The 20292-nt window shown below is 40.1% G+C and overlaps 1 protein-coding gene across 1 annotated transcript in view; it reads left to right on the forward strand.

The window, feature by feature from the left end:
• The window catches only part of LOC122773624 (unconventional myosin-XVIIIa-like), a 35122-nt gene extending 15261 nt beyond the window's left edge, over nucleotides 1–19861 (forward strand). The window contains exon 3 of the mRNA XM_044032425.1: nucleotides 18721–19861. Within this exon, the coding sequence (XP_043888360.1) occupies nucleotides 18721–18879 (159 nt within the window). The 3' untranslated portion in view covers nucleotides 18880–19861. The remainder of the gene's footprint in view (nucleotides 1–18720) is intronic.
• The last annotated feature ends 431 nt before the right edge of the window (nucleotides 19862–20292 follow it).

Consider the following 20292-nt stretch of genomic DNA (forward strand, 5'->3'; position numbering starts at 1 on the left):
GACCACAGTTTGAGAGTACGTTAAGACATCCTTCTGTTTTGTAACACTGTGATTCATTGTGTTTTTCATGGAGAGGATGTTGATGTATAACAGTACAAATCATGGTCTTTTCCTAGCCTTAACCAGGTGCTTTTTGTGCCTTGACTTAATCACAGGTAACCACAATCATAAACACAAAACATTTATCACCTACATTTCAGCCAAAATCACCACAAGTGGTTAAAACACCATCACACGGATATGCACATCTGTAGACATGTGAATAATTAACATAGTTTTGGTTCAGAAACGTGAGTTTGTGCATATCTGTGGTTTGCTGACACGTACGGTTGCAACATATGATTCTGACGACTGACTGTGTCTGAGAAATTAAAGCAAAATTAAGAAACTAAAAAGAATGATAAGCTGTGGGGTTTGGTTCAAATCACATTTCTTTGTATATCACATTGTAGTTCTTTTTTTTTAGTAATATCACACAACATATATTAAGGCTTTGAAAACAGTATGTTGCAAATTATACCACAGACTGATCCCAACAACAGACTCAAACATCATCGAACACCCACATGAGAATTGTGTCAGAGAGTATCTTTTAATCCAAGAGAGAGAGCTGAAGTTTGGCGAGTGCAGACATGCAGTGAGGGAAAAAGGACCAAGATCGAAGCCCAGGACATTTGTGCAGGGAAAGTATAACTAACTGCTGACGCATCGTTTCTGTAGATGCAAACTTGCACGTAAGCCACGACTGTCTGCAGCATGGTTTTGAAGGAAAAGCTTTGTAAAATCCAAACAGGAAATGAAATGAAATTAGTAATGCTCTCAAAACAATGTCCACTGTTGATGGGAAATAAACTGCATACCCCTTTGTCCACCATGGTCTTCCCTCAATAGTGCTTTACTATTAAGTTACACCATAGTCATTGTTATTTTGACCCACTCAAGAATCTGTTCTGACTGAAGTTATTTCCCCTTTTTTTTCACTTATCCTTAAAAATTGAAAAGCTTTAGAATTGGACGATGTTATTTTTGAGCAGTAGTATCTATGTAGTGTGTGGGCAAGTTAGGATTCAATAAATCAAACTTGCAGCTGAAAGATTCTGATGTAGTCTGAGTGTAAAGGTTTATTGCACTGAATCACTACTTGTGTTTAGGAAATCAGTAGGCATACTGTATACAAAGCTTAGAGATGTCTTGGGCTGATTGTGGGGACTGGAAATGGTGCCTTGACATATTTTACGGTCAGTGTGTACCATTTAGTAGATTAGTTCGATGTGTAACCGAGGGTACAACTTGTATTTAGTTCTCCTATTTAGTAGTTTATCAGTAATTTAAACCAGAAACTCTAGAGAGATTGGAACTGATGATAAACGTACCTGGCTGGTACAATGGGAACTTTGTGGTGAAGTGTTGTGTATCCTGAAACATTTACTCACCAAATATTTTGGCTTTGGAGTGGTTAAACAATTCAAAAGCCGTACTAGTTATACGAGAGTTATTCATTTGAAATCAAAGCTCAATGATAGCAAATTTGACAATAGTACGAACAAAACATTTTTAAGTAAAACAGTTCGTCATTCCCGGTTACCTGACCACATCTGTGTGCTCTCAGCCTCAGTCTTTAAAGCCAGTATTAACAATCAAAGCAATACAAACAAAGGTAAGTCATGCCTTATTTGTAAGGCTAGAAGAAATGTAGTCTCTTTTTGTTGTTGTTATATATATCTATCCCGCTTAGTGTGGTGTCTTAGTATCATAGCAATATCCTGAATACTGAGTTTGGATTGGACGAGTGGCTTCGTTGCATGTTGCTCTTTCATCTCATGTTTCCTCTCAAATCCAAATTTCCAAAAAGAGTGGAATGTGTGTATGAGAGTCTGGGAAAGCTGGAATTCTCCTTATTTAGTTTAATTCTCCCAACCACACTCACAGCATGTCTGTTAATTATTATAATATGTGTGTAGGCACTTAAGCAAACATATTAGTTTGTAAATCTGCTTTCATTTAATGCCTCAATCTATCTTAAACATTCAGATGAAAGAGACCTGGAAGGAGCATTAGAGAGAGAGAGAAGCAGAGTGAGTGCCCATGTAAAAATAGTATGAAGCCATCCTCACTTGTCTTAACAGGCTGACTAGAATCAGTGGGAAGCAGGCCTCTCCCTTTAGGTCTCACTCTGGTATTTGTGGAATCTGCTATGGAACAAATAGACCACTTCCTGACCCTCTCCCCATGGGATTCTCTTATGGAGGAAGAGGAATGAAGTTGTGAGGCTGATGCAAGGGGAGAGAGACCTTGATGTTTGTGTGAATGTAGTTGATAAGGAGCATTGTTTTCTGAAGCCGGCCAGCAAGTTGTTGGTTCTCGTACAGTGTGGTCAGAAAGTCTGAAGACCCCTCACTTTTTGCCCACACCATTGTGTTGTAGATTCATTTTCAAATGGCTCGGCTAAAGTTCTTTGAGGTTACGAGGAAAGCAAGGTCTCATGTCTGATTATACAAAATGTAAACTCCATTGTGTTTGTTGGACGCCAGGCACTGTTCACCTCCTGGTTAACGCCACTCTGATAGTGCAGCATGGTGTTTGCATTATTGTGTTGTTTGGATTTTTGGAGACCCGGTCAGAATGGAAGGAAGTATGATTCCAACCAAATAGAGAATTGAAGAAAACCTGCTCAGAGAGTACATGGGGTGATGGTTCACCCTTCTCTTTATTAATCACATTAAGCAAACAACTAAGATGTAGGAGCTCCAGGGCAAGTCTCTGACTTTGCATTTTTATATTAAATAACTTTAACAATTGACATTCAAATATTTATAATAACAAAAATATGCTCCATGGTTAAGTGAGCTTGTACAAATCTTTCACTGTGTGCGATCCAAAGACTGTTTTAGATGGACAACCGAGGAAGCAGAGAGTGATGCTTTTGAGGAAGAAGATGAGGAGGAGGACATTTCTGGTGTGAGGACATGTATGTTTGAATCGATACGCAATGCCAGTGTGCTGCAGAGGGTGGAGAGTCCTGAGAAATGCAAAGGGAGTTGATCGTCGGGTTGGGTTTGGGTGGAGCATGGCAGTGAAAGAATATACGGATTGGATATAAATTAGTATATTCCCTGGGTACAAGATGAGTCATCAAATATCTGAAAGCGAGTTTGAGGGCGTAGCAACCTCTCAAGTCCACTAGGAGTTGTGGGAAAATGGCTCTTTTGATATTATGGGGTTGCATACGGATGTTGACGACTTTTCTCAAGCGACATAGACATGATTAAAGCTATAAAATGTTGATGTTGCCGCCATGTGGGCTTAAAACTGCCGCTGGAAAAAGTACCCAACGTTTTCTGTCTGTGTGTCCAGAGATTCTGAGCAGAATGATTTGACACTCTTTATGTGCCACATTTTTGTACTGTTTTATCAGTCAAAATGTGAGAAGTTCTGTACTTAGCATCACTGACTGTCACTTCATTACTTCCACCTGGCTCTTCCTTCCATGTCTGAGTGACGAGTGGCTCACTTGGCCTGCGTAAATGCTGGGATTTCTATTAGATCCCCAAGCTCGGAGGGAATAATAACAGTGATCTTGAACATAAAATATACACCACACACTTTGGCTGCAGCTCAAGTTACTTGAGCAGGAGCAGCTCGAAGTGGTGGAGGCGGAGTTGATATGTATGTAATTGCTGATGTAAAGGAGTCGACAGCAGACTTAGAGAGGCAACAAACAACTATGGTGTCGCTAGCATTTCCTGTTTGGTGAGCAGAAACATGATGCTGTAAGGACACTGGGTCTTTTCCTCAAGGCCAGTGTTGTGTTGTGTTCTGTGATAATAAGCACCCCTATGTGGAAAACACGATAAATATCAGGTGAACGCTATTCTCGTCATTGTTTTGGTTACAGAAGGAAGTTGTTCCTTAATGCTCTGTCATTTTTGACATTTCTCACTAAAAAACTAATTCCAGTGGCCAAAAGGACACAGTAAATGCAAGGATGATAGTGAATCACTATTATATATTTTTTTTATCCTTTTCTAAACTCAAAAAATTTGCAATTTCACTTTTGTTTGCTGTATTTTGCTTTAAAAACCTATGTTTTTTTTTCTCGTACTGCAGTCTCCAGTCTGCTGTTGTGACTGTATGGGAAATTCAGAATGAATGTGTGTGTGTGTCAGAGGCAATATGCATCACATGAGCTCCTGATAAAAGGGCACAAAACCTGCAGTATACAGTACATGTGTTCGGATTTGACTCGCAGAATACCCTTTTAAAGGCGGGTTTTAAGTGGGCGCTTGGGTGACGCACTCCTGTCAATGTTTATCACTACGAGGCAACCACAACCTGGGCACAACTGAGTTCACCCAGTGTCACTGACTCAACTTACTCACCTCAGGAAAGAAATCAAACACAATGACAAATGGTTTTCCACCACTGCAAATCTCTCAGCTTTCCTGCTCAAAGTTAAGTGTGTGGAGAAGAAGAAGAAAGAAGATTTGCAGTCTGTTCTCGGCCGATGCAAATCTTGTGGGGGTGATTAGATCGTTAGTATCACATGACTTAGATATGCTCAGAAATACATCATGTCACAACAAATATGAGCCATGTCAGCGCTGCTTTCATGTGTGGACATGCTCTTCATTTAAAATTATGAAAACAAAGACACAATGCTAATTGTTTGCTTCAGTGGAGAGGATAAAACAAATTAGTTGAACTACACATGAATTCATGGGCACATGTGGGAGCTAATACCTGTCATCAGAAAACACAGTCTTGACGGTGAGGATGAGAAAACAGCCTCAGTACCATAGTCGTTCTACTGAACTTGAGTGTTTGTGGAGGATGCACTGTGTTCATCTGCTGCTCAGGCTCTGTTGTGTTGTGCTATAATTCCTTAGTGGTTTTAATAAAATAACATCTGGACTTTTTTTGTTTTTATTCGAGTCCCCTGGGCTTTGAGCTAAAACAGCCATCTCTGAATGCTACACTTATTTATGTAACCACATTCTTCAAGAGAAAAACTAACCAAACCAAAAAAAATGCATAAATCAGAAACAATTGCCTTTGACTGAACTTCACAGTGTCTCGTGTCTAATCGTCAGGTTTGCTACAGAGCACAATTACAACATCGATGGGTGTGTCTTGTCAGGGCATAGGTTTAGTGTGTGTTTGCATTGTAAATGAGCAGTGCTGATTTTAATGCTGGTGCACTGCGGCTGAGATGAACAAGTGCTGAAAGGCTCTGTTCATTCCTCGGTGTTTCCTGTTTTCTTTTGCTATGTGAGAGTTCAGAGAGCAGTCACGTCTGGACGAGACAGGAGATGGGAATGCTGCTGGACGAGTTGTAAAATATGAGTGACACTTCCACCACACCACTGGTGACACACACACACACACACACACTCTGATGTGCCAAGTTCTCAAGTAATCATAGACAGAACTGTGGCTGAAACTCAGAGCAGATGTCTAAAAATATCAAACATCAATCAATACAACTCCCTCAGTGTATCGGTTGCTTTGCTGCATAAACCACTTCAGGTCTTCACCATAGAAAGTGCAGAAGGGAATGCGTCTGTGAATGCTACTGTGAAGCAGTTTGATGGATATGTTATTCTTGTCCCCACCTGCTTCTGTGCTGCCGCTGTATACTCAACACAACTACTAGCTCAATGAAAATACACACGTACAACCAGAAGACAGAAGCTCATCTACCTCTCTGTTGCCTTCATTAGCCTTGACGTAAAAAAACGAATCTGATGAGATGCTTCTTGGGTATTTTCAATTGGAGGTTTTCTGGTCTAGTTAGTTGTAATGTGGTGGTTGCTTGGTTAATATATCTGGTTTGCAAATGCCTCAGGATTTCCCCAAGATGATTTAGAACTGAACAGGAAGACTTGGACAATCTTCCTCAACCTGCTGTCACCACGAGACGACAGCAAAAACTGATATTGGTGTTGTTGTCTTTCTTTGTTGTGCAGATTAATGGATGTCTCATGGTCTAATCTTCTAAAACATGTTAGTCACCCATAATGCTGTCATGGCTGGATTATGTGATCATGCTGCTTCTGATGTACTTAATAAGAAGGTTAACCCTGCACTGATAGGCATTTAATCCTCTTTACTTGGTGTCCACTGCTGATTTGCTCTTATGTAGCCGCCCACTGTCAAGTAGCCAGATCAGCTTTCTCCCATCAGATGTTTCATTAAGTAAAGCAGAGCTGTCCTTCTTACTGCAAGCACATTCTCACACCTTCCACACACATGGATTAATTAGTTGTGAGGGAGGATAGTAGGAGCCGATCCTGGAATGTAGACTAAATGCCTGTCTTTATGCTAACGTCCTGTCCTTTGCTGCCATTGCCTACCTCACCTAATAAACGCCTTTGGATGGGGGTGCATTTATTCACCCTCAAACGGTCAAAGGTCATATTTTTCTTAGTGCTCATTTGTCCAGTTTTGCGTAGGGTGTGTCCACCTTCCAGAAAATGCCATGCTGAGGTACAGGGGCCAATAGTGCAGTGTCTCTGCCTTGGTCCAATGCCACAGATTTTTTTGCCTCACTGTGCCGAAAATGGCTCTGTCAGCAGTCTCCATCCCTTCTCGCTCTCTCCACAATGAGCACAATGACACAGCAGCACGGTTAGAGCTCATTCTGCCTAAACAGAAGAACCTGGTGGTTTCCATGGCAACGGAGTGCTGTTTGTTCTCTTGTCTTATTTACTTATTTGTCTTTTTAGGAAGTTGTCATAATGGCATTGCATTGAGGGCCTGCTTAAACCCTTGTTGTAAAACCCTGCCTTTCCACACATAGATATAATATTAGTGCTAGGTTTGCTCAGACCAGTGTCATATGGCATTGATATGAGTGGCCTTCCTTAAGTTTATGGAATTCCTCTGGGATACAGGCAATTACGCTTTCATCTACAATAATTACAGGCTCTGAAAACATCACAAATGAAAATGGTAGGATAGAGCAGCCAGTAGATCAGTGGTGGTGTCAGTGTGTGCAGTTCCTCACATGTAAGGCTGCTGATTAAAGGCAGGAGAGCTTCTGACCATTGACAAAGCGTTTCCTTGGGTAAAAATTAAATGGGCTTTCCATTTTGTGGATATATAATAATCATGACCGTCTTTATGTTGTCTAGTGTTGACATTTCCTGTGTCCAGAACATGCCAAACCACTTCAGTGTGACCACCGCACTGGCAAAGCCAAGCCGGATAGAGGCTACAGGAACTCCCATTTGCGGTCCTCCCGCTTGAGCTATAGGAAGGATGTTCTCACTGTTTACGCCCGGAGCTGAGTTGAGGAGGAAATTGCAGAATTGCAATGGAGGAGCATGTACATTCAGTCTCCACTTAAGAAGGAAGGGTTGGTCAGTGGCAAGTCGTCATTCTTATAATGTAACCAGTAATGAGTCTCATTCTGATTTGGATCATGTTTGACATAAGGAGCTCTGTGTTTGTAAACCCAGTCAAGTGTGCAGAGCTTTGCCGACTGTGAATGTGCCTGTTGCACTTGGATGTGCGGTCCTCGGAATTCAAATAAACTGTTTAGGTCCAACTAACGTTTGATAGTGTGTGATTTTACCGGTCATCATAATAAAACATATACTAACATCTGCCCTTAATTACCACAGTAGTACCTTCAATGAAATGAAAGAAGAGGTGGTGTTTTTGTGGTGGCGTTCATGTATTATTTTAACTTTTAACCATCAGTCAGTTTCTATTTAAATTCACCGTTTTCCATGCAAAAATGCTGGTTTGAGTGCTGGAATCGTTATCTGCTCAATCTTGACACAATGACATGAATTTGATCCCGGTACAAAATTGGGCAGATTAGATTTTCAAAATAAACGTCTTCTGGGCGGACCACTGTAAAATAAAACCTGAACAATTTCCATCACGTCATTATGATTGCATATTTGCTGCCCCGTGCCAGACTCTTAGTAAATGAGACGTCTGTTATCCTGGTAAGGTGATATTGGTGGAAAGACACTGAGAGATGATGGACAGGACAAAGGTCGATTTCTTTTTTGATTTTTTTTTTTTTGCTTCTCACAGGAATTAATCTGATGTTGCAAACTGGTTAAGCTTGGCTTGATTGTAATTTTGCTTTTTTAGGGTGCACAGTACACACTCTATTTCAAGGCCATACTTCAGCATGTCCACTGCCATTTAGCAAATCAGTTGTTCAGTTTCCATCTGAGCAAAGAGGCCAGTGAATGGCTCAGTATTTTATCTACTATCCCTCAACTGACCTAAGCCCTGGGGGCTTTTGTCAGCCAGAGCAGACTGTGCACCCAGCTCTTTGTTGACTACAGTGTCCTCCTGTCATTGCTGTGTGTGGGTGTGGTCATAAGTGTGGGCAGCCATGGTGGCACTGGAACATTTAACGGAGAACTCGAATGACTTGAAGTACCTCGCATAATGACACCCAGAGTGAGTCAAAGTGTAATATTATATTAAATGTTCAGTCACTGGCAAGTCATGAAATGCTTAACCATAATGGATCAACACTTACTTCACAATCACATCATTTAAAGGTCACATGGCAGTTTACGCTGTTGAGACCACTTCACAGTATGTCCTCCTCGTATGACATTTGTTGTGACAGTAGTAGTGGGCTTTGGACTGCACTCTATGCCTCTTTGTTGCTTTTTCACTGAGATTTAGGACAAAAAATAAACCCATCCAATACTAATATATTAGATGGATTGGCCCAAAATGCATTATGGACGTTTGGACACTCTTGACTCTCACATATTTCCTTTCTCTTGGACTCTAAATAAGTTTCACATTGTCCAATGCGTTTTATCATGGACACATTAAATCATTGCAGAGTGAATGGCATTATTGTCGGTCTCATTTGTACTTCCACTCTGCCAAATGGACTGAAAATGAATAATAAGATCAAATCAACGTCCATTTTGTCCACAGCTGTCCTGCATGTTTGACTGCGAGTACAATTGAAGCCATGGTCCTGTTTGCACTAGAAAGACCTGTGGATAGCAACGTCTGCAGCTTAGACGTTTCTACACCAGCAAGTTAGTGCTGTGTTTGTGTAACTAAATAAAAACTAGGGCTTGACTGATTTGGCAGCTGTGGCTGAAGATCTGCAGGAAGACTCACACGAACACACGACTTTAAGTTTCAAAATGCTTCATGATGAACTCTTGCAAAACAGGTGACAGACATGCACAGATAAGCCACAACATAAATACCAGTCATTGGTTTAAATTGTGAGGCTTATTGGTGTGCACATCTGATTACACAACTCAAAAGGATCCATTGTTGGATCAAAATGACATCACCCTGGCTCTTTTTCAGCCACGACAAAAACTCTCCCAGACTCCGATCAAAGGGTATCATGAACAGGATTGAATGACATCTTAAAAGAGAGAGGTAACAAACATCAGTGGCATTTAAGTCAGCTGAGTGATATTTGTTTGTTATCAACCACTGGATCACTTGAACAGACTTTTAAGCTAGGACAGGAGAAATACTTTTTAAAATCTATCATGAAATTGTGTGAGTGTTCAGAAAGTGCACTCTGACTGCTGACGTGTATTGGCTGTTATCACCGATGCAGTCGATGCAAACACACATTCTTTCAGCCACTCTCATGTCAGACAGTCGTGGTTTGAAGTCGATGACCTGCGTCCAGATCTGATTGCCAGTGAGAGTTTTTGAGGTGGTCCCTGACCTGACATTATGACTGCTATCTCCACACACACACACACACACACCTCAGGGATTACTGCAGCTAGTCTAATCATGCCTGGAAAGTAACAAGTGAACCTCATAAATGTTCGTTGTTTCTGTGTGGAACTATTGTATACCTATTCAGTCTACAAAGACATGTTTCATTTCTTTATGAGATTTTAATCCTCCAATCCCCCAATCCTCAAATGAAGTAAAAGTCGTCATGACAACAACATGAACATTTGCTTTTATGGATATACTGTAATGAGCTACTTGTATTAGACATGGAGTGACTCAAGCTTTGTGTTGATATGTTGCTGTATATCATTTCCTTGTGGGCCTTTGTTGATAATGGTAAACCATGTCTCTCTGCTGTTTTTTATATTCTCGCTGATTGCTTCAAATGCCTTTATCTCTACATGTGAAATGTGAGTTTTAGTGATGCTGCCCTGACACGTCTGTTAAGCAGCTTTGTGCAGTTCTCGATCTCTGTGATTGTGTGTGTTTGTGTGCTCTGTATGTTCGAAGTGTTAACGGATTTAGAGAGGTCATGTGCGCTTGTGTGTATGTGCTTATCTAAGTTATTTTTCAGTTGATATTACATGTGTCCAGACAAAGACATCGCACACTCTGTTTGACCCACATCTGCCTCCCTTTTATTTAGTGATTTCTCCGTTTCAGTTGTGCGATATCTGTAGGTTTATTAATACTGTGTACTAATACAGACTGCAGCTCTATGATTTTTGTTGTGTCCGTTATGTTAATGAATGAAGCTCGAGAACATCAGCTGTGCCAAATGTTTAATGATGTATTTCATTTTTATTATCATCACTTCATATCCAACAAACCGAGGCGACTCCTCTTCTAATCCGGCAGCTGCTAAGCAGGGGCCTGCATGCGCTTTATCTGACAGCGATCAGAGTTAAGCCTGGGACGTGTTTAGTCTAGTTAAGTCAAAAAAGCCTAAAGCATCAAAAAAAAGCATACCTTAAAAGAAAAAAAAAAAAGAATTATCTTTACATTCCATTATTATTTACTCTGTGAATCTCTCTTGCTTGTCATGTAAAAAACAACTACACTGTAGATTTGGCCACGGTTGGAGCTGTTTGTTTGATCACTAACTACTGGGTGTGGTGACCACACGTGCAAAACATCTCAACGCTCCCTCCCAGTAGGACTGTCAGGTTTGAGCTCTGCTTTGACTCGGCAGCTGTGCATGTGGCAGAGCTTTAAAATGCTGTGTGGTCTCAGGTATTCATGATGTAATTAGCTGTAATTTATCTTCATAATGGTGTCGCAAGCCTGTGTTTCATTGAATTGTCCCGATAAAGCCGTAGATCAGGTCAGCTCTGACTGTACTACACACGCTTCTTGCACTGATAACCAGCTTAAGGCTCGCAGGTATGCTATCAGTAAAAACATGACTGCCAGCGGGGACACGAGGAAAAAAATTATTTTTCTAAAGAATATGTTTGCTGCTTTATCTCACTGTTTGACAACCACTTTGTAAACTATCTCTCTCCTGCAAGAGTGTCTGTCTGTAGAGAACATCAGTTTTTTTAGCTTGTGGGGTCTTCTGTTGCCTTTTTTTTTGGTAAATTTATATATCTATCTATCTATATATCTGACCAAAGCATTTCAAACACTACTTACTGGTGGAAGTAGGAGTGGATCAACAACTCATTGTGTGCCATGATGACATGATGGAAAAACTATTCTAGTTATACAAAGCTAAATTCAAATCAGTGAAGTATTCCTTTAAGTGCAGGGAGTGAGTAGTTTTCAAAGTGACACAAATCAAAAAATGGTCTTAGGTCGAGAAAAAGACTCGGCCTCAGCAGATTTCGGTCTTAAATATTGATTTTGTTAGGTTTAAAGTGGCTGGTTTTCCTCATGTCTCAGCCAGCAGCTGTGTTATCAGTGAGAACAAGCCTCTGTGTCCCAGACTTGTTCTTCACACGGGAGCATGCACAGTGCAGTCAGCTCTGACCATGTCAGTAAACTATCTCTTTAACATAATTGGTGTTTGTTAGAAGGCGCTGAGCCGCGCTGACGTCCAAGAAAACACTTCAAACAAGGTGAAGGAGACGTCATTAAGGCCTTCTTCATGTAGACGAGTGCGAGGGTGTTGTATTATGCTGAGAAATGACCGTCGGGTCACTGTGTCCTTCACCATTAATCCTGACAAAATCATCTGCTTTAGCAGGAAAATGATTGAATGCACTGATAGATTGTGTGTGTGCATGCATGTTTGTGTGGGGGGGATTTGGCTCTGAGATTGTCACCATCTGCTGACAGCAGAGAACATTAGAGTCCATTCCTCTGGGCCCGTTGGTGGAATGTCACATGCCACTGCAGGAATGTACATTTTATTTGTGTTACATTAGAGGCTGTCGGCCTGTGGGCTGCTGTGAAACTGTTAATCTACAAACAAATAAACACTCATTAGTCATCATGTTGGTAGTAGGAATGGAAGCTACAGCACACAGCAAACTTTCCCCCCTCTGCCTGTAATTGAGTCAGAATTAAAGTGAGGAATGGGGTGTGGACGCTGGCTTACAATCTTTGGAAAAAAACAAATAAGTGTTTAACAAAAGTTTAATTTTAATAAGGACTGGCATGTTTTTTCATTGTCCTTATCTTGAAATGGCTAATTTAATAACCAAAGATAGAAATGGAAAAGAGAATAAATGAAGCCAAGAGAAGTCGCACCCACAGCCTGAAATGCAGTAAGCGTTCAGAAATGAAGTAATTTTAAGTATGTATGAAAATGAAAGTGAAGTTACATATTGAAGATTTTGAAAGACAATGTTTTCATTTGAAGTCCTGTCACGCAGACATGATAGCCTTTACTGTCAAGTTTATCTGCGCATGAATCATGCACCATTTCCTGCTGGCTTTCCTCGATTACTGCCCACAGTTGAAAAACCAGGTGTTGTCGAGCATAGCGTGTTTTAGATACTTAACTTGTGATGTGTGGTGGCACAAAATAAATGTATCAATAGTTTATTAGGTGGCCATAACGCTCATGTTCCCCTATGAGACTCTTTTGTTTGATATGCAACTTATTGCTCGCCACAGTCCACAAAGTAGCTTCATAATTAATAATGTAATACCTGCAAGATGAGTACCTGTATTGAGTGACAGCTGTTTAGTGTGTAATATTTAGTGACATCTAGTGGTGAAACTTGGGAAGCAATGTAAAAAACACAACTTTTTTGATTGTCGTATGATCGCCTGTCTGTCGTTTGGTTTGTCCTCTGTGAGCTGCTGTAGAAACCTGGTGGGACAGCATAGCAGAGGACCAGTGTTACTTCTTCATAAACATACACAGGCTGTACTGTAGACAACAATATGTTTAAATTTTATTTATAAATGATGCTGACTCTTTCTCAGATAAACTCTGATTCCTTTATTCTACACACAGGCGATTTTATTTGTTTTATGTTGTAAGCTGTTTTTGTATTTCTATTATAGTGAACTTATTGATTATTAATATAACTGTGTGTTGCCTATTATACAGATGGGGAACCCTGTCGTCACCAGTGAAATGGAGCCTTACTCCTCAGTCATAAAAATATTTCCCTTCACATGTGTGCAGCAAAGAATGTCCATGTACCTCAAAAACAGCCATAAGACATTTTTGCAAGGTTACTCACTACTCACTGGAACAAAATAACATTTTTGTGAGTCTTGGACAAAAAAAAAGAAAGAAAGAAAGAAATTGGTTCTTTCATTTCTTATTTTCCCTAGATTGAATGAACACACGGAACAGAGTGAGTGCGTTGTGTCTGTATCCTGCTGACTCATGTTTTCTGCAGAGTCCTGTGGTGATGGACTGAACACGGATCATTTCCACTCTCGGCTTTATTCTTCAGAGCAACATTTACACTGTGTACCAACCACTCTGTTGCTATTGAGTAAGTTGGAGATAAGGCTAATAGGGAATTTGCTTGTACATGTGACACCTCCCATACTCCATTTATTTCACTGCATACTTTGCACTCTACCTACATCACTTAGGCGTTTACTCCCCAGAATAACAAGGCAGTTTCTGTGAAATAATGGAGGCTTTGTGTGGCTGCAGAATGCCTAACATATGTAAAGCATTTTCTAGTCCTCTGCTGCCATCTTGAGGTCATACAGCAGATGTGGTGGTGGTGGTGGTGGTATATAGCTGCATCAGATCTCTTGGTGGTTTGGGTCTTCTAGTCCGGGATGTTTGTCCTTGTGACGGCAAAGCGTCTGCTGTGGGTTTCAAGGAGTTTGATATGCTTTCGTATTGATTCTTTGCTTGTCTAAGAAAACACTCAAGTCACTCCTGTATAATTACATTCATTTAATCAGCCATGCTTCACATACATAATTCAGGGCTAATTTGCCTGTGTTCCCTTCAACTTCAACTTCCTCCTGTTTCAAGAGGAAGTTGATATTTGGACACAGATGGTTACAACACAACAATTGACCTAAGGTGGACATTTGATGACATTTGTGACAAATCATTATTATGGTAAAATTCACATTCAGTTAAGTGGCAAAAACAATCAATTGTACCAATGTGCAATTGCAAAATCTGTCTCCAGCTTCACCCTGTTCAGGGTTATCCCGGCAGTGGTCCTCTGATGTTGATTTCCACTTTTCATTTCAACATTTCATTTCAACAAGGGGGAAGCTGGTGCCAATCCCAGCTGACATTGGGTGAAAGACGGTCCATCACATGGCCACATAGAGACAAACAACCATCCACTCTTACACTCACACCTAAGGTCAATTTCAAGTGTCCAATTTACCTAATCCCTAAATCTGCATGTTTTTGGACTGTGGGAGAAAACCCACGCACACACAGAGAGAACATGCAAACTCCATGTAGAAAGGCCCTTATTGTGACCGGGTCATGAACCCATTCTAGACAATGTTGATTTACTTATAATACTGTGATTGTGATGTCATATTTTTTCTGTCTTAAAAGGTCATTCCAGGCCAAAGCATTTACAAACATTTACAAACAAAGTTGCCTGGAAAAAAAGTTGTTGCCCTTGCATACTGAAATAAACATGACTTTTTTTTTTTTACTGGGTTGAGGACATTTACATGTCACAGCTGGTCTCAGTTTAACACGTTCAAAAGGTGCTGTCGCTGGCTGATGTCACAGGGAATGTGAAACCCTTCTGATGTGACACTGTTACCAGGTGCAGCTCCTTGTACCAAGTGCTGTGTTGTTGCCCCTTAACCATGTGGAATGAAAACAGTGCAAACATACTCCACAGCTTTGTTCCTCTCTGGCTTGATTGATTCAGAGCCTTAAGCAATGATAAAATCTTCACAAATGACTCATGAGTTTCAGGTCACACCTTTTTGTTGCACGTTTTTATGTCGGCTTTATCAATTCAACGTTAGCACTGACAAAAAGAAGATTTCAAACTAAAGACGGGGTTAGACCACTGTATTTCTTTTAGGAATTTAAATCATCTTTCCATTTTATTTGTTATAAATCCATTTATTTATTTATACTATGCTATACTTTTCTTTTTAAAGCAGTTGAGTTTCCTAAGGCAGAGACAAAATTTAATTCAGTCTGCAGTTGTCTTTCCGGCAACATGTCAACATGCTTCCGCTTTCCTCTGTGCTGCCTTCTTCCTCCTTTCTGTTGCACAGAACAGTTCCACACAGGAAGATGATGCAGCTCACAATTCAAACTATAGTGTAGATACACACTGCTGATTTGTTCGCGGGTTCTAGCAGAGGTTGGATTTGTGAAGGACTAAGCTGCAGAATGATCACTGGACGAAATGTAAAGGTATGTTACTGTTACTCTGAACATGTTCTTGAACAAGCAAATGTTGTTGAAACTAATACAATGAGCAGCATCTTCATTTTTTAGCCAATGGTCTGGGTTGCAGTTTTGACCTGGGACTTTTGAATGATGATTGTATCTATTTCCATTGCAGTTGGTGAGATGTTTAAAGGATTATTTATACAGTGGAAAAGCCACAGGTGTAAAACTAAGTACAAATGTTCACGTAAAATGCATCGTGGACAGTAAAATGCATCTTGGATGTGTCTTCTGTAATCATATGTGGTCAGATCTGGCACCCATGTAACGTCTGTTCACAGGAACAAAGTTTTTAATGAGTTTTACTGCATTGATGTGTCTGCTGTCGATGTATTTTTTGTGTGTATGTTGATTGTGTATATAGATACATGTGTGTACCGACATGAATGACAGAGTGGGTGTAAAACTATTGCTCAGGATTGTGATCCTAAAACAACCCAGAATGTGGATTATGTGATTGGATCAAAGGACACAGTCAAGATGCATTGAGTGTGTTTCGACCTTAAAGCAGTTAGCATGTGATTTGTTCAATCAGGATGGGTGTTAATACTCAGGTCTAGATGGGGTCATAGGTGAACATAGTTTACATTATATCTTGTCAGGATCAGCATTTAAGCATCATGCTGCTAGCATGACTTACACTCAATATACAGATGACACATTAACTGTAGGTAGCATGTGTCATTTACACATAGGAAACCTTCACCGAATTTGCTTGTTCCTTCTTGTGTGATCTGGCTTTGCATTGCATGGTTCACAGCAAGTTAGCTTCAGTTACACCTCACATGCCTCTAAAATGTGTATGTTTTTAAAACCTGTATTTTTTGGTTATACTCTCATTTGATAGAGAATTTGGGCTTTGGCTCATTGACTGAAGTGTTCCCAAACATAACACCACTTTCTGACTGCTGTGTCACTCACAGTATCACGTTAAGTACCTTAACACATAATAAACCAACTGATGGACCACAAAATGAGCAGTGTGATACAATTACATTAACAGACCCTTAGCTGTGTCACACACACACACACACACTGAGGCAGCTGAAAAGACAGCAACTGTGGGACCATGTGTTCAACACTGTGGCTCCTGATTGGATGGTGGAGGTGTCTTAGGGAGTCGATGGCAGACCTGTGCTGGACGCAGAGCAGAGGCTCCTATTTTTACCCAGGCTCAACACGCTCATATCACAACAGCTGTCCCCACATCTCTTCTCTGTCCACTGTCAGGAATAGCCGGCCCATAAGAGGCCTCCCCCTCTCTTCAGCTCCGCTGCAACAGTCTTTGTCCGCTCTCTTGGATCTCCTCAACTTTGGCTACATACTGATTTGACTGGTGACATCTGGGGGTTTCGGGAGTTGTGGAATAACTTCACAAACAGGTAGAACAATTTAAGCTGTGCATTAAGAGCAGGGTCTTTTGTGGAACATTACTCAGTGGTGGGGCCTTGAGGCTCCACAGACGGTGGGTCTATATTTAGACTAGTGTTCGCTATGTAGGGGCAGCGTGATTTGTCTTCCAACTGAAAGTCATATTTTATAACAGAAGCTTTTATGCCATTGTGAAAATGATCTTTTCCTCTCGCTATAAATAGAAATGTGTGGAAGATAAATGTGGTCGGTTTGATGTGGTGTTTTTGGGAGCTCGTGTATGAACTGCTTAGTTTCACACTTGTGCACCTGGTTTTTAGTTCAGACTTATGTTTGGTTCATATGAGGTGTTTTTTTTTATTTTCGGCCTGTTGTGCCTTCACTACCTGGAAAGCTCATGTGATGAGGACTTAATCTCTGTATCAACACATTGTGTGTTCACATGGAATCAAAAAAGAGAACAGCTTGACTATTCAATAACTACACCGACCCCACAAAAACTCCAAAACTGATTAGTCAAATTTTCTATGTCTATACCTTTGTTACAAATGTGAACAATTATGAAAATATGGGGGATTATCGCACACCACTTCAGATTAGATGTCCTCTTTTGATCCCCAGAATCTGTGGTCAGACACAGGTCAGACTTCAAGATCCAGGTCAGGGTTCTGTTATTTCTACTTGTCTGTGTTTTTTTAGTTAAACAGAAATAGTGAAATATGAAAAACAACAACAGTAGTGGCAGGTTAGGTTGACAACATTTCAGATGGAGTCTAATGTTTGGTCTGTTTGTCCCCTCATCTTTTTTCCTCTGTTGTGTTTGCGGGACTGTTTTCAAATTCAGTTTTATTGTAATTCTAGTCATGAGCAAAAAGGGCCTTCATTTCTTATTATGGCAATTTTTAATTTTAGATATTTATTAATCCCCTTATGGAAATTATTCTCTGCATTTTGAACCATCCTAGAATTAGGAGCAGTGGGCTGCCACACTAGTAGTGCCCGGGGAGCAATGGGGGTTGGGTACCTTGCTCAGTCCTTTCGACCTGGTAGGGACTTGAACCGGCGACCTTCCGGTTACGGTTTTTACAGATTTTTTTTTGTATTGAAAACAGTAATCCTATATTATCATCACATTCAGTGATGTGAACTTCTGAGTTTAAATGATTTGAGACTAGTAAAAAGGTGTGGTGAAGTAGCCTCTTAGAAATAAGCTTTCTGGTTCACATTCCAGTTTAACTGAAGCCATTGCATGTGTGTGGGTTCTCTGTTGATACTTTAGCTTCCTCCCATTGTCCAAAGACATGCAAGTGTGTGTAAGGTAAATTGTAGACTACAAATTAGCGGTAGCTGTGAGTGTGAATGGTTGTTTGTCTCTGTATATTGGCACTTAAACAGAATGGTGACCCTGTCAAGACTGTACTGTCTAATCCAAAAATAATCCTGTTAGTCAGTGTGCTAATTTAATGAACAGCGACAAAACCCTCTCACTTCAAGCAAGGTCATTAGTAACCATTGTTTATGAACTTTGATGAGTCAGGTGCCAGATTCCAGAAAGGATACCCACGGGAAAAGGAATGCGTTAAAAGATTCATCTGAATTTTCCCTATCCTTCAACGACTATCTGGATGATTGATGATATATAAAGGAAGAAATCGGCTTGAATTATTGCATATTACAAGAAAGATCCAGCTCAGTATAATTGTTTTGTTGTTGTTTCCTTTTTGCCAAGTTTAGATTTGTGGAGTTTGGGTTGCTTTTGCAACTTGTTTCCATTCCTCAAAAATCCACACTTACCATGTCTCCTGTCCGTCCTCTGCTTTTTCTAGATCCTATGCGTTGCTTTGCCATCAGCCTGTGGCTTGGCCTGGCAGAAATTTCTATGCTCATCTGAAGATCCTAATTCATCTGTCCCTGTGTATTCTCACCACTCTTCTTCTCCTAGTTTCCCCCCACATCATCATCATCTCATCAATCACTGCCCATGACAGCAGATCAGCCAACATGGCATTCTCATCTCGCTTTTCCTTCTGGGAACAAAAGGGAAGTCTCATTTGGACATTTCATAAACACTGCATGGTTTTCCAGCTTTGTACACTGGGATCCTAACATGTGTGGCCTTTGTGTGTGTCACACTGAGAACTTGTTGCTTTTCACTCACATGTATATATTTACTTTAATTACCAATGGTGGAAAGTTCAAAACACTGTCAATAGTAAAAACACTGTATTTTAAGCAACAATGCAAGTTATATTATAGTATCAATTCTGTACATTTATAAATACTGTAGGTATCACACCAGATATCTTGTGTCTAAACAAACTAAAAGCCAAATATTTTTTACACAGTGGACTGTCAGATTGTTCTGATACACTGTATCATTTTTTAAATCTGTGACATTAGCATATTATGACAAATTTAATTTCATTATGGCAAACTGTAAATGTAGCAAACTACAGTACTTTGCAACGTTCAAAAAAACGTTCAGATTCAAAGACACAATGTAAATTCTTACTTCCACCCGTGGTAATTGCCATTTGCTGTGATTTTGAGCCACCTGAGCACCATTTGTTGGACACAGTACCAAAGCAATTCAATCACAATGAGTGCATCACTTATTAGTTCTTGAAAAAGCTTAACAGGGTTTGTTTCCAAGAGATCAGATGTAATTATTTTTACGCTAAAGTTGGTTCACAGAAACGTTGCATGCTTTGAGACTTGCACGATTGTTTGATGGGCAATAGTCTCACAAAATGTCAAGATTTTGACTTGGTTTCCTTCTTGGTATTAACACGTTTAGATCAAAGAAGAGAACAAGCCAGAAAGCCCAAGTGTAAGTAAACCTAAATATGATAATTCATTAGTTTTTACTTGGATATATGTAGTGTATATCTGGTCAACGTTTTTAACAATTCGAACATTTAGTGAATCTAAAAGAGTGCATATTCTGTCTGAATATCTTCTGTAGTGCTGAATTGAAAGTTGTCTGTTACACTTTCAGATGTATGCTTGATAGTCTTTGACCAAATATCTGGTTAAATATCTCTGAGATATTTCCCCTGATAGTTTCTCTTTCTTTGAACAAGTGGTCATCTGGTTCTTATAGAAAAAGCCAAACAACACAGAATATTTTATCAATAAATAATAGTATCTTATGTTGACTTAGTTAATGGGTCTGTTGGGGATAAGGTTTTTGTTTTTTTTAAAAAAAGTCATTTTCTCAGTTGTATTTCAATAGCTTGGTTTTGATTGATTTATTTTTTGTCATTTACTGATACTTCCTCCTTTTGCTCTTTATGAGTAGTCAGAAAGTAACGGGCTGTCCAGCCGTGCCAAGTCAGTGCCAGCCCTTGATCCTGGCAGGGGCTTATTCCGGGTAAAAAGTCCTCCACCGTGTCCCA

This window comes from Solea senegalensis, linkage group LG8 (genome assembly GCF_019176455.1).
Source record: "Solea senegalensis isolate Sse05_10M linkage group LG8, IFAPA_SoseM_1, whole genome shotgun sequence".
Taxonomy (NCBI): Eukaryota; Metazoa; Chordata; class Actinopteri; order Pleuronectiformes; family Soleidae; genus Solea; species Solea senegalensis.